This window comes from Onychomys torridus, chromosome 8, assembly GCF_903995425.1.
Source record: "Onychomys torridus chromosome 8, mOncTor1.1, whole genome shotgun sequence".
Taxonomy (NCBI): Eukaryota; Metazoa; Chordata; class Mammalia; order Rodentia; family Cricetidae; genus Onychomys; species Onychomys torridus.
The window spans coordinates 18789486-18815199 of record NC_050450.1 but is presented as its reverse complement, the minus strand read 5'-3'; the positions used below and the strand labels follow the sequence as shown (position 1 = coordinate 18815199).

Below are 25714 nucleotides of genomic sequence, written 5' to 3'. Positions count from 1 at the left end.
TCCACACTCCTTATAATATCTTATCTGTGCTTTACTCAAAGATCTTATTACACTTACTGAAACATGTTCCAGGCATACTAGTAGAATCATCTTGTTTTATTTCCCCTTTCCCAGGTGATCCACTGCTGGTCTTCTCCTCGGTTCTCCAGGTCATATTCCTTAACACCCTTGAACCTTGAGAACTTGGACTTTGGTGCATTGGCTTGTGGGGAGGAACATTTCATTTCATTGATGCTGCTGCTGATGTTCACTCTAGGATCCCTGTACCTCAGCCTGCCTCTTCTTGTCCTTCACATTTCAGTTGCCTCTGCTTGGTCCTGGTCACCCCACGACTAGGTCCTGCATGCCCTGGCGGCTGTTGGAGTGTCCCATGTCTCCTATGGTTCAGGCCATTACAGATCAGCTGAGCAGGCCCAGGATTCAGAGGGCAACATAACTAGTGGACAGCCTGGCTCGGGCGGAGGGCTCCTGCCCCCTGGCTCGGGCGGAGGGCTCCTGCCTCCCCGGGGCCTGTCCCTGGCCTGTGTCCTCCAGGTACTTCAGTCCCTTGCTGGTTGCCCAGCCATAGGCATCAGTCCTGCCCATCTCCTCTTCCCCCAGCAACAGAGGTGTTTATTTCTTCCTGGGCATCTTGGCTTTTATGAAAGACTTCAAACACAAAGAAACACAAAGCAAGCGAGAGTGTATGCATCTGCCACTCATCTGTCAGGCCCTGTCCTCCCACACCTGCCTCTCTACTTTCTCCACAAAGCCCACGCACTGGCCCTGGGTCCTCACTCTGCTTCTCAGGCCTTAGTTCACCTGGTTCTGCCACGTGGTGGGCTATGCACCCCCTCAAATGCTGTGCCCGCAGCCTGATGTGTTCCTGTTAGCTGTTATGTCTGCTCCATGTGTTCGTCCTCACGGCGTTAGGCACCACGCTGTGCGGTAAGCCTGGCCTTAAGGCTATCTGCCATTGCTGAGACAGACCTGTGCCCTGGGGAGGCAGAACCTCAACCTGGTGGACTCAGGGGTGAGAAGTGGCCCAGCCACTGTATAGGACAGGGACTTCTGGGGTCACCGCTGCTTCGGAGAGGCTCAGGCCCTACTAGGGGTGGAAACTGTCTACCGGGAACAGCATTCCCTAGGATCCCCTGTTTCCGGGAAGGCCCCACCCCAGAGAGAGTCCAACCTTGGACTTATTGGCAAAGCAGGCCTAGGATGCCACACGTGTTGGGTATGACTGGCTTACCCCAGCCATGGCATCCTAGCTTCCCCATCCTTCTCTACTGGCCACTTCTCTTCATAGTTTTGGGACCTCTGGGGAAGTGATACCCACTGAGCTTATGTCCCTTTCCTGAAATGCTGCCCTCCAGGGCTCTGAGAGGTTACAGAGAGAGGGTGCTGGACAGCAGGCCAAGCTAGGGGAGTCATAGGTTGTGGGTCATAGGGCAGCCGCTGTAGTATCAGTATTGATAGGTAATGACCCTCTTGGCTCACTGAGCCACCCATCCTCTTGTCCCCACGGTGGCTTCTTCTTTCTCTCCAGCTTATTTTCCAAACAATTTGCTTAATGTGATTCCCAGCCAAGTCGAACATGACTAATGGTGTTTACCCACCACCGTCGGGCGGGCGGGCGGGCTGGCTGGGAATGGTTGGAGGAAGGAATGCCTGAATGTGTCCACTCATGATACCCTCTTCTCTTGCAGAGACACACGTGGGCTGGTAACTGGCCTGAAGCTGGCAGCATGGAGCCCCTCTTTCCAGCTTCCACACCCAGCTGGAATGCCTCAGCGGCTTCCAGTGGTAGCCATAACTGGTCACTGGCGAGCCCAGTATCATCGATGGGAGCCCCAGGGATACTCGTACCTGTGCTCTACTTGCTGGTGTGCACAGTGGGGCTGGGTGGAAATACACTGGTCATCTATGTGGTGCTGCGGCATGCCAAGATGAAGACAGTTACGAATGTATACATCCTGAACCTGGCTGTGGCTGACGTATTGTTTATGTTGGGGCTTCCCTTCCTGGCTACACAGAACGCCATCTCTTACTGGCCCTTTGGCCCTTTCCTGTGCCGCCTGGTCATGACGCTGGATGGCATCAACCAGTTCACCAGTATCTTCTGCCTGATGGTCATGAGTGTTGACCGCTACCTGGCTGTGGTCCACCCTCTCCGCTCAGCCCGGTGGCGTCGCCCACGGGTAGCCAAGCTGGCCAGCGCTGCTGTCTGGGTCTTCTCACTGCTCATGTCTCTGCCACTCTTGGTCTTTGCTGATGTCCAGGAGGGCTGGGGCACCTGCAACCTGAGCTGGCCGGAGCCCGTGCAGCTGTGGGGTGCAGCCTTCATCACCTACACGTCTGTGCTGGGCTTCTTTGGGCCCCTGCTGGTCATCTGTTTGTGCTACCTGCTCATTGTGGTGAAGGTAAAGGCCGCGGGCATGCGTGTGGGCTCTTCCCGGCGACGGCGCTCAGAGCGCAAGGTGACTCGCATGGTGGTGGTGGTAGTGCTGGTGTTCGTGGGCTGCTGGCTGCCTTTCTTCATTGTCAACATCGTCAACCTGGCCTTCACGCTGCCTGAGGAGCCTGTCTCGGCCGGCCTCTACTTCTTCGTGGTGGTCTTGTCTTATGCCAACAGCTGTGCCAACCCCCTGCTCTATGGCTTCCTCTCTGATAACTTCCGCCAGAGCTTCCGGAAGGTTCTGTGCCTACGTAGAGGATATGGGATGGAGGATGCAGATGTCATAGAACCACAGCCAGACAAGAGTGGGCGGCCACAGGCCACACTGCCCACACGCAGCTATGAGGCCAATGGGCTCATGCAGACCAGCAGGCTTTGAGTGCCCCAGTAGCGCGCTGGTCCTGCCAGGCCTCGCTGCTGTTGTCTGCTGGGATGTGAGTGTGCTAAGGTACTCTTGTCCCCAGGTCTGCAAGCTGGACTCTTGATAGCAGTGTGAAGACAGCCGCCTGGGGCTAAGCCAAGGGTGGGCAGCACAGCTGGCGTCCTGTGGTGACTGACCATCTCTTTCACCAAAATGTTCTGCCAGGCCAGGGTCGGAGAGTTTGGAGATCGTGAGATGGGCTTGGCAGGGAGAAAGGGCTCAATTTTGCCCCCTGGAAATATTCAGGCACCTCCGCCCGCAATGTGGCACAGTTGTCAGCCTCCCAGGCCAAGAGGCAATTTTCCAGGAGGGAGCCAGGAGACGCTCCGTAAACTATTGGTTTGTGTAGTGACTGCCCACCCTGAAGCTGTGCTGGGATGCTGGCCCTCGGCCACTGCTCCGTCCATGTTCTGCTTAACATGGAAGCCAAATGACAGGTAACCACGTGTGCTTGGCCCCAGGCTCTGCTCACAGAGCTCCTAGGCCTCTGTGATCTTGCAGCTGCATGTACTTCGAGGCAACAGTTGAAGCAAAGCCGCACCGGCCCTGGGACAAAGGAGATAAAGCCGTGGGGGCCTATTCTGGCCTTTCCCCGTCTTTCTCCAGCGTGAGGAAAGTGAGGCCGTGGCCTCCATGGTGGGAATGGGTGTGCAGGGCCGACATCTGGTGAAGAGTGGGCAGAGGAATGAATAAACACACCTGGTGAAGAGTGGGCAGAAGAACAGACTCCCCAGGACCTGGTCTGTACAGAGTGGCTCCTGAGGGTGGCCCGGGGAAAGACTCTACAGAGGCTTCCCTGAGGTTCAGAGACTGTGAGGACACACAGAGGCCTTAATAGCCCTCTTTCTCCTTAAGGCAGAATGCTAGGGCTCTGTGCTTGGAGGGGGAGCAGGGGAGCAGGTAGCAACAGGAAGTGCTCCCAGCGCAAACAGCACAGCCTGGAAAGACATACAACGTGTGAGAAAGTACAAATGCCAGTGCCAGAGAGGCCCAGGCCCTGGGGAACCTGTGACCGCTCCTCAGCCCCTCCAGCAGTTTCTATACCCCGGCCCCAGAATGTGCTCAAAGAGCCCCCAGATCCACATTTTACTGGGGTCCCCGGGGCACCCTTGGGCCTTTCTGAAGCTGGAGAAAGAAGTGAATCCAATTATTCTCCTGCTCTGGGCAGCCCCGCCTGGCAGTGCCTGGCTCCCTAGGAGGTTGTAGAGGCCAGGCCAGCAGGACTGGGCAGAGGAAAGCTGTGGGAGCTGCTGGGTCTCAAATGGGACCCCTCCCTAGACAGATGCCAAGCCTGGAAGGCTCTTGTGTCCGACAACCTGCCCCTAAATAAATCATAATAATAAATAGAAATAAAAGTGTTTAATGACTTTTATTTCTAAATAAAAAGTGAATAAATAGAAAATAAAGTGTTTGATTCTTTCCCAAAGCAAATATTGTCTGTGGAGCCAAGTGAGGTCAGCTCAAAGCAGAGAACCTCATAAATACAATGCCATCAGCTCCCAGAGGACTGACCTCAGATGAGGAAGGTGGCGGGCAATTCCAGCTGGAGGTTCTGGATCCATTCTCAGGAGCTGATGGCAAGACCCGCCCCGCCCACCAATGTCAGAGTCTCAAAAAGTGTTCCTAAAAGATTCTGAAGCCACTTTACCCCTCAGTCTCTGCCCACCATTGGAACCCCTGAGATTGGGCCACAAAGGGTAACCACACCAAATGGCTCAGGAGAGTGAGTTTTGACAAAGGGGGTTCCTGACCAGACAAAAGTACTCTCAAAGGTATAGACATGACAGGCAGCCAGCACCCTCTTACAGAGAGCAAGGCACCAACATGTCCCATGGAATTAGACATAAGAATGGATGGAGGTGCTCCTTAGATTTCCTTGGTCCTAGAAGCTTCCCCTAGACCTCTGGGTACCCTGTTCCCAATCTTGCCAGCCCGAAGCCCCCATATGGCAGGCAGCAGCATCACAGCCCCAGGGAGCCCATTCCCTTTGTTCCCCAATCCAGGCTCACCCCTCAGCAGGGCTACAATCTGGCCATACTGCACTCACACAACCTTCACCCATTCCACTGACCACTTGATGGTCAAGTGCATACCATCCCAGACCCCAGACCCAAACTACTAGTTCACAATGCCCCCTTTCCAATCCTTCCTGGTGGTTCTGCCATACTGACCCCATGGGCAGGCATCAGTCAGTTCCTATGTTTCCCTAACTAGGCTGGAGGAGTATTCTAACAGAGAACCACACGTGTGAAGTCTCAGAGGCCAAGAAACACAGGCAAATGAACCCTCCTGTCAGAATATTCGGGGTGTCAGGGACAAGTTGTGGTAGAAAAGAGGAACAGGTGAAGCCCCACCTCTGCCTCCAGGGTCTCATCATGGGTCACCAGCAAGTAAGGATGAGCTGAGATGACGCTGGAGGAGGGGAAGCCAGAATGTCAATAGTGTACAGGTGCTAGGGTACAAGGAATGGGGCAGGATGTGGCCTGAGCAAGGTGGGTGAGTGAGATGGGGATCCCAAGGTGCTGAGAGACCAGCACGACGTCCCTGGCAAGGGCTGGGGCAGTAACCTAGACTGGTTCCTGATGAGGGAGCATGGTAGGGCAAGACCCAGGATTGAGAAATGTGTGGACTATTCTGGGAGTCCAAACTTGGCCGACATGGATGGGCAGAGACAGGACCCTGGATACCCTGGACACTCCTGTATTAAAGGCCTGATGGGTGTCCAGGAGAGCCACGGGTCCTGGACACTATAGTACAGGGATATCCTCTGCTGCAGTCACAGAGAATTGCAGGGGTGGCCCAAAGCAAACATTCTGGGGCCACTGTGGCGGTCTGCTGATCTACTTTATGGCTCTGTCCGCATCAGTGGCTTTTATTGGACACTGGGTTCCAGCGACTGAGTGACCTTGCCCAGGAAATCCGGCCTATGGGGCAGGGCCGAGGATGGGGATGGGGACAGGAGATGTGTATTTGCCTGGCAGGGTGGGGTGCAGCCTGGAAATGGTGGTGACAATCAGAGTCTCCTTGTCAGAGTCTCCTGACAAGCAGATCCATGTTGCAGCCCCCCCCCCCCCCACCCATCAGCAGGAGTAATGTCAGGGATCCCAGCACAGATTCTGAGAGAAAGGAACATTGTTCTCATCAGCCACCTCTCTCAGGTATCCTAAGGATGAAGGGCAGGTAGATGAGTAAAAATAGCAGGTTGCCACTGGCCCAGGTACCTGGGGACACCATTGCTTCTTACTAACTAGGGGAGACTGAAGACATCAAGAGAGAGCATGGCTGGGAATGTCCATTTGGTCTCTCCAGCCCCTCACCCTTCAGGGCCCGCCTCCCATGATTCCTGGGACCCGGCATCTGTCATGGGCAATGGGGCCTCTCCACCCCAGGGGAGACAGAAAGCTTTGGTGGAAGGGACACTTAGTGCCTTCGAGTGGAAATGATGGGAATTTGTATAAGTTAGATGGAGGGCAGGGTCAGCATCATCAGATCCAGAAGAGAATACAGGAGAGAGTCCTATGCAGGAACAGCCTGGCACAGTGGCCTCCACCCTCCCTCCTTCCTGGTCCCCCTGGGCTCTCCATAGTCAGACAGCTGAAGCTGTTGGGTCCATCACTATCCAGAGTGAGTGCAGGCCAGTGGGAAGGTTGAGAGTGGGCAGCAACTTGGAGATACCTGACCCTTCACTCTGATCACAGGAGAGGATGTCTGTCCATCTGGCCCCTGATTCTCCTCCTTCCCGTGAGGCCTGAAGCTTTTGGGAAGGAGCCAGTGGCCAGGCCTATTACCTCAGAAATCTGTGTCCTCACTCCTAACTCAGCCCTGAGTAGTTTACACTAGGTTTTCTGGTACAAGTTAAGATGCTCCTCCTGCCCATACGGCTGTGCTCCCTCCTGACTGTGCTCCCTCCTGGCTGTGCTCTCTCCCGGCTGTGCTCCCTCCTGGCTGTGCTCCCTCCTGGCTGTGCTCCCTCCTGACTGTGCTCCCTCCTGACTGTGCTCCCTCCTGGCTATGCTCCCTCTCATTGCTTCCAGTGAAATCATGTACTTGCTGTCTGTGGGTCACATTTCGCCAAGAACCTGTGTATATCCAACAACACTCTGTTTGTCCCATCACTGGTTTATCACACTGGCATAATGTCCCCAAGGTTCATCTCTATGTCCTGACAGGTGTCAGCACATCCTGAACAGTATCCTATTGCATCTGGGCCATGCTTCATGCTTGGCAGACATGTGGATTGTGTCACCATTTGGGCTTGATAATGTCTAAAGCACATGTGGTTGCATAAACCTATAATCCCAGCACTTGGGTAATGGCAGCAGGAAGACCAGGCGCCAGGTGCCAGGAGCTGAAGGCCAGCCTCAGCTATTGTGTGTTCAAAGCCAGTCTGGGTTACCTAAGCCCTTCTCCCTCCCTCCCTCCCCCCCTCTCTCCATATATATGTATATGTGTGTGTGTGTGTGTGTGTGTGTGTGTGTGCGCGTGTGTGTGCGCGTGCGTGCGCGCGCACGTCGCGCAGATGCCTGTGAATGTCAGAAGGGGGCATCAGAACTGAATCTAGAACTACAGGTGCTTATAGGTCCCTGCCATAGGCTTTGGGAACAGAACTCAGGACCTATGTGAGAACAGCAAGCCCACTTAACCACCAAGGCATCTCTCCAACCTGGAGAATCAATTTGGAGGCCAATCTTGGATGCAGAAAGAGATTCCGTGTCAAAAGGGAAAAAGGGAGGGAGGGGGAAGAGGAGGGGGGGGGGGAGGGGAGGATACTCTGTGAGGAGCACTCAGAGTACAGACTGGGATTGTACTTGCTCAAGATGCCCAGGAGGGGCACAGCCAGAAGAACTAGAGTAGAGTCCCATCACTAGGGCCTCAGGAGACTAGTGGCCGCCCATAAACAGATTCCTGGGGAACTGCATGGAGGGGGAGGCTTCCCAAGCTGTGTGTTAAATGCTAATCTACTTTGCCGCCAAATAGAAAGTTTCATGTTGTGTGAGTTTCAGCTAATGATGGGAATTCACTCAGCTGGAAATCAAATACAAGATAAACCTTCCTTGGCAGGAGCATCGCCAAAATGTCTCCACACCAGAATATTTCCCTCCTTCCTTCCCTCCCTCCCTCCTTCCCTCCCTTCCTCCCTCCCTCCCTCCCTCCCTCCCTCCCTCTTTCCTTCCTTTCTTTTTTTTTTTCTTATTTTTTTGGGGGAGTGTTTTTTGTGTTTTGTTTTTCAATACGGGGGTTCCTCTGGCTGTCCTGGAACTCGCTCTGTAGACCAGGCTGGCCTCAAACTCACAGAGATCTGCCTGCCTCTGCCTCCCGAGTGCTGGGAATAAAGGTATGTGCCACCACTGCCCGACTCTGACTTGTTCCTTTTCTTTCTTTCTTTCTTTCTTTCTTTCTTTCTTTCTTTCTTTCTTTCTTTCTTTCTGTTCTTCAAGACAGGTTTTGAGACTTTTTCTTTTTAAAAGATTGATTTTTTTATTATTTTTAATTATGTGCTAGTATATCTGCATGCATGTGGGTAAATGCATGTGAGTGCAGGTACCATGGAGGCCAGAGATCCCCTGGAGCTGGAGTTTCAGGTGGTTGTGAGCTACCAAACATAGGTTCATTGAAAGAGCAGCAAGCGCCCTTAACTGCTGAGCCATCCCTCCAGCCCCTGTATATTTTTCTTAGTTTTATCACATGGAGTGGAGCCAGCGTGTTCCTGATTAACTCTGGTTCTGCACAGCTGGTGGCCCAGGCTGCTGCCATAAATTCCCTCTAACTGTAATCTCTAATTGCTCAGGGCAGTGGCCAGAGTGCCATTGATTTTCCATCTTGGGCCTTTTCACAGGGTGAAAGGCTTATCACTCTGCCAGGATCGGCCGCGTCCCACGGGCTTCTATCACTGTGCAGAAAATCGAATCCTGACTATCACACCCCATTTCAGCTCTGGTCATCCTAAGATAAATTAACTGGGAGGGGATGGGAGGGGTGGGGTAGGGTGCAGGCACATCCCCAAGAGTGTGGGAAGACTTAGTCTCGTGTTGCCCTGAGAACTTGGGTCCCCCCCCACACACACACATCTAGAGTTTATCAAATACCCTTTGTTGCCTTCTGAGAGCTGAGGCCTTCCACTTCTCCCTTGTTCTGCCCTGCCCACACTATGGCGGTGTTTTGTATAAGTCCATTGCCTCCCTGTGAGCCCAGTTCTGCCCTCCAAATGGGCCACCTGGAAGCAGAGCTGGCCGTGGCTCGCCTGTCTCTTCCACCTGGTAGTAGGCATTTTCTGGGCTCCATGTCCGGAGGAGCCTTTCCTATATCCATCTGCACATGGCAGCACCCACACTGTGGATCTGAGGCACTGGTTCGGGGCTGAGTGAGGGTACTCTTCTTTGGGAGTCCCTGTCCAAAGCCTCCAAAGACAGCAGGCTAGGAGAACAGGCACCCTCTGACCCTCAAGTCACCACCCCACAAACCCCAGCTGCTCTTCCCACATGACCCTTCATCTCAACAGCAAGAGGCCAGGTGTCTGCACCATGGCCAGGTGCCAAGCCCTCCACCCTTCTGAGTCACCTGGGAGCCTCCGACCCAGGCTCCCTAGCAGTCTTGAAGTACCAGCTGTGTTCACACAGTAAGGCTGTCAAGAGGCGATGGGACTCTCTGGGTCTGCGTAACAGGCCCAGTTTGTGGAGGTCCCACCTGGGGCTCTTTGTACCTCATGGTACATGTGAACTGAACAGAATGCAGGCTTTATATGGAGACAGCCAGGCTGGACCTCTCCCCTCGGAACATGGCAGAGCAACCACTGTGTCTGGCCCTGGGGCTCAGCAGGCTCTCGTGGACACCAGCCATTCACCTGGTGCTTTAGTGACCAGGCAACAGGTGTAAGGATGCAAAGGCAGGATCAGGCCCGGGCTTATCTGCTACCCAAGCTGTAGAAAGGAGAAGGTAACTGAGAGGATTCCTCCTTGGGCCTCCCCCTTCCTGTTTGGACAGGGGTGGTCTCTACAGAGGACCCTTTTGGTTCTACATTTCCTACTTCAGGGTAGTTCCCGACATACCTCCTGCCTGCCCAGCATCCTGGGTGTATCCAGCTATTCTAGCTATAAGCGGACACAATCCAAGGGTCAAAGTTCAACCTGAGCTCCACCGACCTGAGCATCCTGAGTGGGGCTGGATCCCTGAGATGAGAACAGGCCTGGACACCTGACCCATCCACTGGGCCTGGGATCTTTCTGGACCATTATGCTTAGGTTTCTGCGGGCCTGGCTGGGCCTTGGTGATGCCCTTCTGAGACAGGATACTCTTTCTTTTCAGGAGCTGGACAGGGCACCCCATGTCCACTTGGAGTGGAAATCTCTCAGTAAGAAAGAAAGTGAGAAATTCCCAGGAGTTAGGCTGGGACATTCCCACCTACCAATCATGAGAGACTGGTCTTGTTGGGGCCATGGCATGGAGTCGTGTCCACTGGCGCCTTGCCCCTCCCTTCCTCTGGTCCCTCAGCCCTGCAGTCCCGAGTTCTGCGGGGTCCAGAGACTAATCTATGATAGTCATACTTTCCATTTTGAATTAGTGAGTTTATTAATTACATAGCAACCCAAGTAAAAAAAATTCTAGATAGAGACAGAGATGATAGTAAAACATCCTCAACTTGGTGCCCAAAACAACCAACATTAATTGATTTGGGGGACCCCTTTAAGGCAACCAGGTGGAGTTACCAATACAGAATGTCCTGGGCAGAACCGAGTGTCTGTTCCCCTTAGATGAGACTTCCAAATAAAAGAACAAATAGCAAAAATAGAGGTAACACCATCAAATCATGGGTATACAAACACATAGCAGAAACCAAATGGGGAAGTTGAGGCAGTCCACTGAAGGTCTTAAACAGAGCTTTGTCTCTGTGGATGATCTTCCCCTGGCTGAACTTCTGACTTCCTGTCTACCATCCCATCACTGTGTCATAGGACAAACAATACTTAAGGCCTGGGAGATGGCTTTTCACTCCTGGGCTGTTTTGCTCGGCTTTCCTCCCTATCCCAGCTCATTCCCAGGTAAGGAGCCTTGGAGGACACCCTGAGACAAACACGGGTCTGAAACGAGAGGCGGGGCAGCCCTCCTCCCACAGCCAGCTTCTCCGTGAGCACAAACAGCTGGTGACAGGTAACTGATACACTCTCCATTGTATCTTGCCTGTTGCCCATTCGGGCACTGCCATGTAAAGTGGACAGATGGAAGCATTTCTTGGCATGGCTTTTAACCTTGGCTCATGATCCTAAGGGATCATGGGGAAGTCCAAGCCTATTGATCACCACAGTGACCCAGAGGGTCACCATGTTCTCAAGGATATAAGAGATCTTTGCAGGCTACCTGTCCATACTGCCCACCAGCTGACCACAGCCTTGAGAAGTCCCTAGACCCAGCTCACCCTTCCAGTTGTGAACGCTACCTGTCCTTGGGGATGTGGAAAGGTATAGGACCAGGGCAGGCCCTGACCCTAGAAAACACAGGGCTCATGGGCCAAGAGCCTCCCAGGACAAAGCCTGGGGGCCTTTAGGCATCTGGAGTCCCATGACTGTCCGGTGCCAAAGCTCTGTCACAACAGAGGGGAGGGGAGCCCTTGGAGCACCAGCTGACATCTGCCATGCTCCGATGTTTCTGCCTGCCCCTGTGTAGGCTTCTCTGGACCCTAGCCAACTTGACCAGCCTTGAGGTGCCCAATTAAACTCTTAGGGATGCCCTGAGGAGGAGGCTGGTGAGAGAAGAGCCAGGAGGAGGAAAGGCTCATGGGGGCCAGCTGGGCTTGGCTAGGGACAGGTGTGGGGGAGTCAACAACCTCAGTCACTCCATACCTCTTGCCACATCCATACACCTTTTACCCAGAGGAAGAAGGGTGCAGCCAGAAAAGGAGGCCCATGTCTAAGAATAAAGTGACCCCCTGGGGTCTAATGCTAGGCCCTGGGGTCTGTGTCCAAAGCTTCCTCCACACCCAGCCCTTTCCAGATGGGAGACCTCATGAGCTCCATTCAACCCCTCAGTGCTCAGCTGTGTGTTCACCCCAAGAATGAGGTGAGGCTCCAACCACCTCATGCCAAATCCCCCACTACTCTTACCACCTTCTGGCTCCTCGACCTTCCAGAGTCAGCCTCAAGGTCCAGCCTCCTTTGACCTCTTTGACCCCCCCCCACCTACTCAGCCCAGCAGGTGCTTTGAAAAGGGATGTGGGCTGCACAGAGGGCCCTGGCACAGCCCTTCATGGGCGGAGCCAAAGGCCCTCTCTGAGGTGATGTGTGACCTTCCCACATCCCTATTATATGAACTTCTTTGGGGGAGATGAAAAAAAAAAGTTGAGACCCAGGTAGGTAATCAACCACAGACTAAATAAACAGCTCTATTCCAGTCTAGCTTGGTAAAACTAATGGGTTTAATTGGGGTTACTCACTGAATCATGGGTAATTCATGAGCAGCTTTATCAGCCAAGAAAATGCCTCTCTCTCAGCAGTTGTCAACTGTGTGTTTATCCCCTGGGAGAGGTGGGGCCTGTGAGTACCACCACTAACAACTGTCAACTGCCCATACAATCCAGGAGGAAGGGTGGGGCTTGGTAAGTCCTGACCCCCAGTACCTATCTGCAACCCTGAGGGAGGGGCAGGGCCTCATTAGCCCCTCCTCCCAGCAACAGTTAGCTGTCTGTACACCCACAGGGAGGGGTGGTGCTTTGTGAGCCCCTCTTCCTCCCATGAAGAACCATTGTTGAACGGGTGTGGGTTCACGAGGGTCCGTGGGAAGCAGCACCCTCTGAAGGTGTCTTAGCCTTTCTAGCTGCAGGGGGACTCAGCCTCTCAGACTAAGATGTCTTCCCTTAGCCCCGGGCGATTTTGTTGTTCTTCAAATCTGCACACTTAGCAAGTGGATTCCCATATCCCCAAACGAAGTCTCCAAAGGGACAACGACAAACACAAATTCTCAATTAAGGAATATCACAGTGTGCCGGATTTTTCCCAACCAAGTTTTGCATGCACTTTGTACCCTTGGGACAAAATTCACTTAGAGGGCAACAAGAAAAACGGAAGGTGACCGAGAAACAAAAGGTAGGTGACCGATAGGTGCTAGCACTCTGGAGCCAGACCAGGTGTAGCTCAGTGGGAATCCTCCCATCCAAGAACCATTGATGGGCCAATTTGGGGCAGGTTTGTGCAGCACCTGAGTGCTCAAGAGGGCAACAGCATTGTCAGTCCCAAAGAACAGCCATCCACACCAGCACTATGGCAGCCACCAGCCACAAGCCCAGCGCCACAGCTTTGTACTGTCCACCTTCATCTGTGGCTGTCCCCATAGGAACAGGCCAGACTCACCCCGTCCTGAGAGCTGCCATTTGAACACTGACTCCGGGGTGCCAGGTACGGAATGGGAGCCGTTGGGAGCCACAATCCAGAGGACTGCTGTGGGTGCTGGGGATGCCCCTGCACAGTGTAGATGGTGAGATATGCACTCTTGGGGCTCTGAGTCCCCGATGTCTCTGTACCTGGCTCCCACAGCAGACATTCCGGGCAAAGTCATGAGACATGCCCCTCTCTCCCCACATCACCTACCACTTCCTGTTACCATCGCACAGTAGTGCTCCCTGCCTGGTCAGCTGTGGGCACGGCTCTTTCCCCAACACTCAGTCAAAGAACCCTTTCATGCTGCCTGGCGCCTGTGGCTTCCCCTGGTCCATCCAAGACCAATAGGCTAAGGGCTGGCTCCACAGAGCTGGGCAGAACACTGGGAGAAATGCTCCATCCACCACCCAGCCTGCCCTAAACTGCTTGCCTTAGGCTCCTCAAAGCCTGACCAGATCTCCAGGGTCCTCCTGTGCACCCTGTGGAGTCCAATGCTTCAAACTAGTGTCTCCTCTGCTACAGGAAACTGAGCTTGCTTCTTGTCTAGGGTAGAGTCCCACAATGCAGGGCTTGGTGAGGATGCTGGTACAGGAGACCCAGGCTGGGGCCACCACGCTGCACCCAATAAGCGAGGCCACTGACTCACCTGGTCACAGTATCTGCAGAGTAGCATTCGGTCATGCTCTGTGATGCCCCCTTCTCCACTTGCTGATATCCCAGTCGGCCTCAGCACAGAGAGGTTTGAGTCCCTGAGCTACTAGCAAGAATGACTTTGGTGGTCTTCCAACAGTCCCTGATGGTCCAAGACCAAACCCACATAGGACTCCCTCATCCCTGCTCAGTCCCTGAACACACACTGCTCCCAGGAGCTCAGTGCCCCTGAGGCAAGCTGCTTGTTCAGGGAAGCATGGAGCTAGCGTTTGGAGGCAAACTAGCCTCATCCTGTAGCTTGCTTGGTATGTCTGGAGTCTAGCCACATTCCCAGCTCCCCTTTAGACCATCTCTGATGGCCAGGAGAGAAGGACAGGAGGTGAGGAGAAGGCCCAGAATGTGTGTGTATCTGTGAGGACTCTGGAGGCCTAGGCTGTAGGTGAGCATGGGCTGGTGAAAGCCAAGGACAGCCATGACTGCTAGCCACAGATGACAGTTCACACCAGCTCAGCACCCAACAGACACAGAGGCCCCTCTGGGGACAGTGGATGTCACTGGTTGTTGGCTGTGATGACTCAGATGGGGGAGGTGTGAAGACAGAGGCCTAGGATGTCACTGGTTGTTGGCTGTGATGACTCAGATGAGGGAGGTGTGAAGACAGAGGCCTAGTGACTAAATCACCGTCCCTCAGGCCATACAGCTCCCTTTCCCGGGAACATCTTTGGCCTGGTTGATGGGGACAGTAGGGACATGTCCCTGAAAGAACTAGGTGGCTATCGCCAGGGCTGGGGCCTCTCTGTGGTCTCCTAGAGAAAGATGGCGCCCTAAGTCTGAGCATTGGTCTCCGAAATAAATGGGCTCTCATGGCAGCTCAGCAGGATCAGGTGTGTCCTCTGTAGCAAGAAAGACAGTAAAGTGTGTGGGGGAAGGGCCTTTTCAGGAGTGAAGGCTAGGGAGGAGCCTGAGGTTTTCAAGTCTAGACCTGCTAGGAGGCTGGGGTGTCTTTCTGGCCAGTGGACTGGCCAGACAGGTGTATGTATCTATGGACTCTAAGAAGAGTTGTCAGCATTCAGGGTAATTCAGTGGACAGGACAGTGAGTCTCAGGCCAGAAATAGCTCTGGCTGAGCTCAGCCACCAGCATCACCGTGACGACAGGGTGTCATGGCCCCCAGCAGTAGATGCCCTGCTGTGCCATGGAGAAGCTACCAACAACACCCTTTGCTGCCCCCAGCCCTAGAAGACTGCAAAGCCATGCTTTATATGGCATAGAGCTGGGAGCTTGGAAGCTTGTGCCAGTGGGGGCAGCTGGGATACTAGGCATGGGGGAGTCAACACCCTAACATCCTGTGAGTCATCCCCTCCTGGTAGAGGTGGTCGGTAGTCCATGAAGGTGCTTAAGTAACATGGATAGCAGAGAAAACTTGGTGAGCATCAGGAGTTTGGGGTTCTATTGTCTAGGCTCCGGGGCATGGATTAAGTGTAGGGTGGGTGACAGATGGAGGGGTCTGAGGCCAAGTGTATGAAGATAGATCCTCCAGCAGCCAGTCAAGGCCAGCCAGTCCAAGGAAGAATGGGTGACAGATCTGTAGTTGGGACTGTAGGATCAATCTTGGTCTCCAAGAAACTAACCACTTGGTCCAGGCAGGAGGCTCAGTTTGCAAGTAGAGCTGGTTATTGGAAGGGAAGCTGAGGGGTAACCCAAACAAGCCAAGGCAGCCTGTAGCCAGACCCAGCTGGTCAATGCTGTATAGATGGAGCAGAGGATTGACTCTGGGACACTTGTGTCCCTTGGTGGTGACATGGGACCAGGAAGCTGGGCATGGTCCTCCCTTTCCACTTCTGCTCTCAAGGGGCCATTACCCATCTGTGGTAGAATTCTCTCCTCCAAGCATAACAGCCCCTATCATCTTCACCAGAGGAGCTGTGACCACTTTGCAAGTGACCTTCAAGAGTGGATCTATTGACTGTTGAGTTTCCCTCACTGAAGGAGAGGGTGAGAGGTTTCCACACTCCTTACCAGAGATCTCAGCCCTTTCTTCCTGTCCCTCCAAGCCAGCTGTATGTGACCTATCCCAGCTGCATGCACTCTTGGAGGCTCAGAAGATGCTAGAGTATATCCTGTCATACCTCAGGGTGGGGCAGGGTGAGGGAGTTGTCATCCATACTGGGGGAGACAGTTCAATGATGCAGCAGTTGGGGTGGGGGTAAGTAACCCCTCACCCATGCCCTGTAAGTAAGCCTAATAGGCTCATTGGTTCACCACGAAAGAACTAGGTGAGATCATACTTTGGTCTGTTGTTGGCACCCTATCTGAGGAGAAGGTGTTTGTCCTCACATCCCCAGGAAAAGTTCAAGTAATGCCACCACTGGGGTCCAATAGGACAGCACAGCACCAGACACAGCACCCGGGTTTCCTCTCTCAACTTTAATCCATACTCCCAAAGTGGGCAGAGGCTGTCTCCTTGGACTGACATGACCACCGCCATCTTGAATCTGAGGAGCTGTGATGACTCAGCCTGAGACTCGAGATCCAGCCAATGGACGTCCCCTTCCTGGCGCAGGCAGTCTTAGAGGTCATCACAAGGCACTTCCCTCCTGTGAGGAGGTAGAGGTTGGCTGGAGTGGAAATGGGGGGATTTTTCGGGTTTTTTGTGAGTCATCCACGCTGCCAGGGGTACCCTTCAGTGGCACAGCCACAGGGGATCTCCAGATGGTAGAGCTGCCTTAGGGTCCCCACAAGCACCCTTTTGTAAGTAACCCTATCAACTCACTGGCTCACCAACCTGCACTTGGATCTCCCTTTCTTTGGTCTCTCAAGGCCTGCACCTGTCTGGGGTGACTAGAGAGTTCTTTATGTTCCCCATGAAAAGTCCAGCTGACATCCCGGGTGGACACCACCCGTCCTGCTTGCTGTGGTAACCTGAGTCCTTGCTGTCCCATCCCGCTCTGCCTGGGTCATGGAGTCAGAGGGCTGTTCCTGGACGGTCTCAAGACAACAGCAGCACCATCCTCATTACCTTGTGGTCACCACCTACACCTGAAGAAATCAAACCTTGGGGACAAGGTTCACCTGCCATGGCCCAGGTGTCTGAGGCCACAGAGAGGGAGAGATTATCTCCTGTCTATTTTGGGTGTGAGCATAAAGGGCCAGGGTCTTCCTGACCTTGTTTCTCTAGTTGTAAAATGATAGGCCCTACCACAATGGGGCACCATTTAATCATGTGGCATGCTTAAAATAGTGCCCAGCTTCGCCCCCCCCCCCCCCCCCCCAGTGCACCAGCCCACCCTAAACTACCACCCTTGGGAAGTCAGAGGAGGCCTACGCTGCTGAAGAATGTGGAATGCTTCAGTGGGAGGTGATGATGGAGTGGCAGGCTCAGCCAGGGGCTGCTAGCTTGATCCTCTTCCCGGATGATTCCCACTGCCCTGGGAGAGGCCTGGGGGTGAGTGGCTGCTGAGGATGGGGGAGGGAAAGATGTTATTGAGAGTGAGTGTGAGTGGGCACAGCAAGGAGATCTCAATGCCATCACTGCACAGGGAATCATCTGGCTACTGCTCTACAGGCTGACGGGGTAGCACTTCTACCCAGACCATGGAAACAGGACCTGGACAGAACCCACCATACCACCCCAAGGCAAGGAGTGGGGGTTCTGCAGCCTCCACCCGCCTCACCCCAGCTCAGGAGCCCCTGATCAGCTGAGTGCCCTGCAGCTTCTGCCCCTATCCTCCTACCTATAATGCATCCGGGTGCAGGCTCCACAGGTGTCCTGAGCCCTGAACCCATGGACTGTCCTGCTGCTGGGCTCTATGGTGGCAGCACCCAGGGCACATTCTTAATGGCACCCCAAAGAGCATGAGCTGCTTTCTGGCTGTCGCTGTGGTGACCAACAACTGTGACAAGTGGCATGGTTTCCGTGGGGACGGGAGGTGACGTGTCCTCTGAACAGTGTGCTGGAGAGAGGGCCCAGCGTCTCTCCCACCCCCGACTGCCAGGGCTGAAGAGAAAGGACAAAGGCTGCCATGCAGAGTCCCAGGATTAGGGTTGTCTGGCAGGGAGGTGCCAGTGGCAGGGTTACAGGTTGAGCTTTCTGTCTGAACTAGGGAATGAGCACCCCTTTATCAGGGGTCATGCACCTCCTCAGCCCTCCCTGATAAGACCCCAATGCATACACATTTCTTCCTCCCAGAGGGCACCAAGGACAATGTGTTCAGGAAATTGAGGAGCCTGATCCAGAGAAACTCCAGAGATGAGAAACTACCTGGTCCCATCAGTATGGCTACGTCCTGCCCTGGTCCAGGACTAGTGCCATGGCCTGTATTGTGAAATCCAGGCCACCACCTCCAGGAAGCCCTGCCTGTCCTCAACTGCCCCCACATAACTATCCCATGTCCCCTTCCAGGCTTGGATTTCCAGGAACGCTCTTCTGTCTCTAAAACTTCCTCTCCAGATGTTTATCTGCAGTAGGCATGGGAACATGAGGCAATTTCCCCTGGAACATGTATCACCAGATGTGGGGAGCAGAGGCCAGAATGGGGTCAGGTGCCCATGTGTGGGCAGCTTGTGGTGAAAGCATGTTACTCCACCCTCCCCCCCCCTTTACAGTCCAGGACAAGAAACAAGTACCCCCTGCCCCAACGGTCCAGGGTATGAACATACCTCCCTTCCTGACTCTACTCTGGGAGCACTGGGCAGTGAGCTGCTGAGTTGTAGGTGAGCAGTTGGGTGCATCTAGGGTAGGGTTCTGCCTGAAGAATTTCTCTGAGTAGGGCTAACATCAGGAAGGACATCGAGTGGAGCAAACAGCATGATCAAGGGGATATATACAAGCTGAGCCTCATCAGGCCTGGGGGTCGTGCAATGTCCCCAACTGATACCCAAGTCCCTCAAACTGCTGGTGGAGACAGGAGAAATCAGGCTTGGTGGGGATGTGGGGAGTATCTGGCCGCACCTGGATAGAGGATTTCCCCTGAGGTATGGGGGATGACGGGCTCATGGACAAAGCCTGGCTGTACAGGAGTTCTGAGATGGACAGCTGCCTGCCTCTTCATGCGACACCACACTCGAAGTGGAAAACAAAGGTGCTCTTTATTTGGATGAGACCGTGTGGCCGGGTGGCAACCCCAGTCACTAGTAGCCAGCCAGCTGCAGGACAGTGGGGTAGCGGTTGCGGTGGGCCATGCACTTCTGGCGGTCAATGAAGAGGCTGTTGGTCTTGATGGCAATGTCCTTCTCCAGGCTCATGCGTGTGTCCTCCAGGTTCCGAAGCGCCTGCTCCGCATCCTCAAGCTTCTCCTTCAGCGCATTGAGGGACATGGTCAGCTCCTCCACTTCACTCAGCAACCTGCAGCGAGGGAATGGCGAGTTAGGGGAGAGACCAGGAAGGGGCAATGATGCTACAGAGGACCCCCAAAGGCTTACCGAGACCTCACCAAATTGGTTATAGTGTTGCAAAATCACTGGGAACCTGGCATGGGTCGTGAAGGGCCCTCATTACCAGCCCAAAGGGGGCCTTCGCCCTCAGCTGAGCTGGAGCAGGGAGAGGGAGTCTTGAAACACTGCCCCCTCGTGGTGAAAATAAGCAATGGCAGCCTGAACAGGGGCTAACCCTCATATTTCTGGGCAGGAACCACCTTTGAACCCTTGATTTCTAGAACAAAATTACAGTCAAAGAAGGAGGAAGAAGACAGACGTGTATACCTAGAAGGGCATCCTAGAACCAGCTAGATGAGGAAAATAAAAGGCGTAACCCACCATGCCTGTAGGAGGTACATGGAACCCAGGATTACACCAGTGATAAAGGGGCGGGTGGTGGCCATGCCTGGCCTCTCTGCCCTGTGGCCTCAGGAATCTGGGTTGTCAGACTCTAGGCTCCTTCCAGAAGGGTGAGGCATCCCAGTATGGCACAGGACCCTGTGTTGTACCTGACACGCAACCCTCTCCAGGGTCCACCCCCCCCCCCCCCCCCAACACACACAAGCCTCATGTCTGCTCATATATGGGAGTATGGTGCTGTGGGGGGGGGTGTCTCAGGATAGCCTCAAGGTCTGAGGGAAGTCGAAGAGGCTCAAAGATGACCCTAGCTACCCAGGACTGCTCCAGCAGCCAGTGAGTACCTGAACTGTGCAGTATCTCGGCACAGCTCCACGTTGGGCCTGTGTGACCGCTGGTACAGGCGGGTCTGGGCCACACGCAGAGGGGCCTCCTTGTCCTTGATGGCCTGCTTCAAGGCCGCCACCTGGTGCTCCTGGTCCGTGATCTCCCTCAGCGTCTGCACGGGGCAATGTGTGAGCCTGAGGCAGGCTGAAGCCTGGAGCAATCAGGGCACCTGCCTACCCCAACCCAGCATGTGAGGGAGGGTCAGACTACTTGCTCCCTTATCTCCTGGCCCTGGCTGGAGACATTGAGTCCTGAGTCTGTGTCCAGGGGCAGGCCTGTAGAAGACCTTCAGGGAGTCCTAGGAGTCAGGGCAGGCTGTTTGTCCTCCAGCCCCGGGCAAGAAAGTTAGGACAGCCTAGAGCAGGACCCCACAGGCACACTATACCCCCATACCACCTCCCTTCCAAACCCCACAGCTGGCAGCTCCCGCGGGTCTGTCTCCTGGATGGCTGTGCCAGTAGACCACTCCCAAATATAAACCTGCTTTTACATCAGCTCAGGGAGCCCCCAGAGGTGTATGGATGTCTGCTTCTGGGTGGGCCAGTCACAGAGGGGCCCTTGAAGCCAGCTTGTGACTGAGCATAGAGTAGATAACAACCCTGGTCCCTGTGGTTAAGGGAAAGGAAGGGCGTGGCTTGAGGGCGAGGGGGCAGGTGGGCGTTTCCAGGGGAACGTGGGGGTGAGTCCAGATGTGAGTGGGTTTGCCCTAAGCATGGGATGGGCTTGCTGGCAGGCGTGTCCTGGGTGCGGTCAGACAGATGGGCGTGTCCGGCGGTGGGCGTGCCCGACGGTGGGCGTGCCCTGCGGTCCCACCTTTTGCAGGTGGTACTGCAGTTTGTGGCGGGCGTCGTCCAGCTCTTCGGAGCGGCGTGAGAAAGCCACGTTCACTGCGTCGCACTGCAGCCTCAGGTCCTCGGCCGTATCCCGCAGGATGCAGTCAATTAACTTCCGAAGGTTAACCGAGGCTAGCCGCTCGCGTTCGGCTCGAAGCAGGATATCCTGAGTAAATCTGGCCCACGTCTCGGGAGTGGAGGCACTGAGGATGGAGGTGCGGCCTGCTCAGGGTGTAGTCACGCAGAGGCTCCGGCACTGCCGGCGATCCCCCATTGCGCACCCGTCTCACATAGACGTCCCCAGGTTCTCCCGGGCCTCTAGTGGCGGCTGCCTGCCCTCTGCTGGCCGCGAGCAGAAACGCAGCCCAGGCCACCCACGGGGATTCCAGGTTGGAGCAGGCACCAACCTTGTGTGAATAATTGTGGGTGCCAGGCACTTGGGTAAGGGGCTTCTCGTTTTCCCACCCCAGCTGCAGACAGAGATTACCCCAGAGAACTAGTCTAGGTCCGCGGGGCCAGGAGTCCTTCCTCAGATTTTGGAAGCAGAGCAAGAAGGTGACCGGCACAAACGGGGACGCCTAGGAACCTACCTCTCCTCGAACTTGCTGGAGTGCGGGTGGAATTGCACCTCGGTACTCTCATTGCTGTAGCGAGCGCAGGTCTCGTCGATGTTGTAGGCCTCTACTTTGTCTGACCAGGCCATCTCACAGGTCTCCTTGTGTTCCCGGTTCAGCCTAGTGGGGAGAGGAGGCGCCAGGCACAGTACGTTCCAGGGAGCATCAGGTCCCGTTCCAGCTTCCAGGGACTCCAGTTCCTGCTCAGGCACCCTTCCGTGGCTAGCAGTGCCCAGGTTCCAGAACAAGAGTGGACATAGCTGTACATGCCCCGCTGAGCAGTGCCCACATCACTGGCTGTGATCCAGAAGCCTTCTGACCTCTCCAAGCCTGTCACTGTGTCTAGCTAGCTGTCCTGCCTCCCACCTCTGACCAGCCTTGGGGCAGGAGGCAGGGTTGTCCCTCTGGGGCTGCTGAGACCCACCGTATCTGGCCCACGGCTTGTGCTATAGTCCTCTTCAGGAGTTCCTGGATGTTCCTGATGAGCTCAGTTTCCTGGAGAGGAGACAGACAGTCCTTTCTGGAACTGAGGGACCCAGCAGGAGCCAAGGCATGGGACTCATCTCCATTGGCTTTTGCTTTTGTCTCCATCGCCCACCCCCCCCCCCCCACCACCCCCACCCCGCAAAACAAGGAGATATGAGCTCAGCCCTCTCGTGCTAAGTTTATTCTGGGTGGTTTGGGCATGTTGTAAATGGATGTTTTCTCTAGGGGTGTCTTGTGGTTGTTGGGTCACCCATGACAGTTGTCTAGGTTCTGGGGTCATCTCCAACACTCCCCAGTTTACCGAAGGACATTAGCCTTAGCTCAGCCCTAGTCCACCTCTGAGGACTCCAAGCCCATAGGAAGTCAGATGTCCTCTGTCTGCTGCCCAGTGCCCACCACAAATAGGCAGGAGACTCTGTTTGCTTTTACTCCAACATTTTCTGGGTGTCAGGAATCCTTTTGTGTGTAAGTCCACATGGGCCATGCTCTCCACTGTCCCATGTCCTCAGTAAGCCACACATATCTGCTCCACTGACAGTGGTCAAGGCCTGGGGGGATGACAGGGCTTCTCTGAGGTACCAGCTAGGCTATTTATTCCCCCATCCTTCATCATCGCCTACAGGCCTAAGCCCACCCCAGGAGGCTCCAGCTCTGAGGGATTCGGGTTGTGCAGCATCCAGGCTGAGTGACCCCCTAATCTTAGTATAAGGTTCCCCAAAGCAAGCTACACTGGGTTTGAGGGAAAAGGTGTCTGATGAAGGGAGAGGTGGTATGGGGTTTTTTTGGTTGTGGTTGTTGTTGTTTGGTGTTTGTTTGTTTGTTTGTTTTTTAAGAATCATGCCATGTAGTCCAGACTGTCCTGGAACTTGTGATCCTGCTCCCTTGGTCTCCCCGATGCTGGGATTCTGAGTGTATACGAGGAGGAGATTTTAGAAGCTGAGGCTCCAGGACTCTGGGCACAAAGAGCAGATGCCATGGTCCTCCACACCCTCTCTATACCTGCAGCACTGGCTGGCGTGGCTGTCTACTTTGAGAGCAAATACCATCAGCAAGGGGCATGCTGGTACAGGGGGAGCCTACAGCTCAATAAAAAACAACAAACAAACAAAACGCTCAGGGTTGGAATTAATGTCTTTGAAATCTTGTAGGCCAGAGGGGATTCCAAAAGAGAGAAAGTGACTTGGAAGTCAGGGACTCCATGTGGTAAAAATGTCTGGGGGACCAGGAGTCCTGTCTGGGCAGAGGGGGTAGCACTGTGTGAACCCTGAGGCCCTGGGATGTCTGCATGAGTGCCTGAGCCTGCCTCCCACTCTGGGCCTGAGCGGCCAGCTGCACCTTTAGCAGCTCCACCTCCACGTAGTCCCGCACAAGGTCTGGCTGCTGGCGGCGTTCTCGACACTGTAGGTTGTCAGTGGCGATGGAGAGGAGCACAGAAGTGGCATCCAAGGCACGCTGCAGCCGCAGTTTCTGGGCCAGCATCAGGTCAGTGTCGTCAGACAGCTCGTCTATCTCTCGCTGAAGCTCTGACTTCCAGCAATGCATGTCCTCCAGGCGCGCTCCGACCTTTCCCGTGGAGTCCTGCTGTGTGCGCTGGGCCAGCGCGCCAGTCTCGGCTGCCAGCTGCCTGCTCTCATGCCGCTGCCGCTCAGAGTAGTCCCGGTCTGCAAAGGCCTGGTGGTAGCGGGCATAACAGTTCTGAAACCACTCGTCCATCAGGTATTTGGCTGTGCGGAAGCCAGCGGTGGCCAGCCCCGAGGACGTGTAGGCACCGGTATTGCAGGCCACATCATACTCCTTGTGCGGCAGCTCACAGGCCTGTATTGACTGTGGGGCTGGCTCCTTGGTCAGGAGCACGTCCGTTTGTGCCATGGTGCCCACTGCCTGACTGAGCAGGAAGGGGGGCAGAAAAAAGAGAGAGTCACTGGGCAGTCGTCCAGGCACGATCAGGGGGGCAGTACTGGTCACTCTGTCCCGAGCAAGGCTCCTGGTTGCTTCAGGAACATTGTATACACCAACTGCCTCCTGTTGCTGGGCAACAGGGTCACCCAAGGGGAGGGGCCGAACTGCCCTCTTAAAGGGCCAAGGGCTGGAGAGATAGCTTAAATAGATAAATGTATTTGCCTTACAAGAACCTGAGTTCCACTCCCAGAACACAGATGAAAAAAAAGTGGGTGTTATGGCACATGCTTGTAATCCCAGCACTGGGAAGGTAGGAGTTCACTGGCCAGGCAGCCCAACTATATTTGATGGGTTCCAGGCAAGTGAAAGACCTTGTCTCAAAAAAATAACACTGACCAATCATCATGGCAAACACTTTTTTAAAAGGGTTTATTTATTTATTCATGTATACAGTGTTCTGCCTATAGGCCAGAAGAGGGCATCAGATCTCATTGTAGATGGTTATGAGCTGCCATGTGATTGCTGGGAACTGAACTCAGGACCTCTGGAAGAGCAGCCAGTGCTCTTTAACCTCTGAGCCATCTCTCCAGCCCGTGACAAATACTTAAGCCCAGCACTCAGGAGGCAGAGGCAGGTGGATCTCTGTGAGTTCGAGGCCAAGCCTGGTCTACAGAATGAGTTCCAGCCTGGCCAGGGCTACACAGTAAAATCCTGTCCCAAACAAAGCAAAATCTCCCAAAACAATGACAACAACAAAAACAGACAAACAACAAACCAAGGTGGATGGTGCCTGAGAAATATCACCTAAGGTTGTCCTCTGAAGTCCGTGTGCACACAAGTACCCATACACATATGCACTTACATACATGCACATTCACACAAATGGGGCCAAGCAGGCCCCAACTCACCCCCTCTTCATCCCACTGTGACCCAAGCAGTAGAGGCTCAGGATTTATATTCACTAGAGGATCTTGGGGCCAGCCCTGGACTCCACCACTGGAGTAGTGAAGGGTCCTGAAACCCCGACATCCTGTTCTCCTCTTGGCTCCTCTGTTCTTCTTTCCTGGGACTGCCCTCCATGACCCAGTCCTGAGCTTGGCTTTGCTCTGCTGGAGCAGGGTGGAGGAGGCACTGCCTGCTTAGAGGGCACTTTAGGGTGAATAAGCAGAGCTGGAGGGGGTGAGGGCAGTGGAAACATGGACAGAACTCTCAGTCCTAGAAGTGGCTCCTCTTCCTGATCTTTCCTCTTCAACATTCCCAATACCCAAGCCACCCCATGATCCCACAACTTGGCCCCCACTCTTCATGTGGTCTGAACTCCTCGTACATGCCTAGGAGACCAAACACCCACCCTATCTCAGCCTGACCCCATCTGCTCCCAAGGCCGCTGTCTAAGGGCTAGGCTCACCTCTTCCTCCTGCATCCCATAGCTAGATTCACACCCAGGGCCTCCTGGGGATGTGGGCCAGTGTTCTGAAGGGGGTTCATCCAGTGGGTTTATCTGGAGTCAAATGTCCTGATCTGCTCAAGAAAGAGGAGACAGGCTCTGTCTGGGCAGTTGTCCCCAGGGCACCAGTTAGATAGGAAACTCTGCTATCCAGCTTGGGCATAAGAAACCCTGCTCTAAGTCAATATCCAGTGTGACCAAAAGAGGGCAACATTGACTGCAGAATGTGCTAGCCACCTATTTCCTGACTGTTCCGGCCTGAGTGGTCTACCTCCTCTCCCACCTGGCCTTCCCCAGAGGTACCCACATACTGGGTCCTCTCTGAAAGAAACCCACACCCTTAGCCAGCATAGGCTTTACAGTGAGAGCCCCTTCAGCTTTTCCCTCGTCATTGTCTTGCCCTC

General features: G+C 54.4%; 2 protein-coding genes across 2 annotated transcripts; one reads left to right on the top strand and one right to left on the bottom strand.

Annotated features, from left to right (window-relative positions):
- Nucleotides 1-1712: 1712 nt before the first annotated feature.
- On the top strand, nucleotides 1713-2816 carry Sstr5 (somatostatin receptor 5). The gene has a single exon (XM_036198416.1). It carries the CDS (start codon nucleotides 1728-1730, stop codon nucleotides 2814-2816), a length of 1089 nt encoding a protein of 362 aa, XP_036054309.1. The 5' UTR covers nucleotides 1713-1727.
- A 16186-nt stretch (nucleotides 2817-19002) lies between these two features.
- Nucleotides 19003-23887, bottom strand: Tekt4 (tektin 4). The gene is made up of 6 exons (XM_036198371.1): nucleotides 23300-23887; nucleotides 21903-21973; nucleotides 21455-21598; nucleotides 20845-21067; nucleotides 19989-20143; nucleotides 19003-19216 (listed from the first exon to the last, which is right to left on the bottom strand). The coding sequence occupies exons 1-6, from the start codon at nucleotides 23831-23833 to the stop codon at nucleotides 19003-19005; spliced, it is 1341 nt and encodes a 446-aa protein (XP_036054264.1). The 5' UTR covers nucleotides 23834-23887.
- Between the last annotated feature and the right edge of the window lie 1827 nt (nucleotides 23888-25714).

Excerpts from the sequence above, each read along its gene's own strand:
- Sstr5 (XM_036198416.1), top strand. The coding sequence starts at position 1,728 with ATGGAGCCCCTCTTTCCAGCTTCCACACCCAGCTGGAATGCCTCAGCG.
- Tekt4 (XM_036198371.1), bottom strand. The coding sequence starts at position 23,833 with ATGGCACAAACGGACGTGCTCCTGACCAAGGAGCCAGCCCCACAGTCA. Across the intron at positions 21,068-21,454 it reads TCCAGCAAGTTCGAGGAGAG|TGCCTCCACTCCCGAGACGT; the intron begins GTAGGTTCCTAG and ends CTCCATCCTCAG. Across the intron at positions 19,217-19,988 it reads CGAGATACTGCACAGTTCAG|GTTGCTGAGTGAAGTGGAGG; the intron begins GTACTCACTGGC and ends CCCTCGCTGCAG.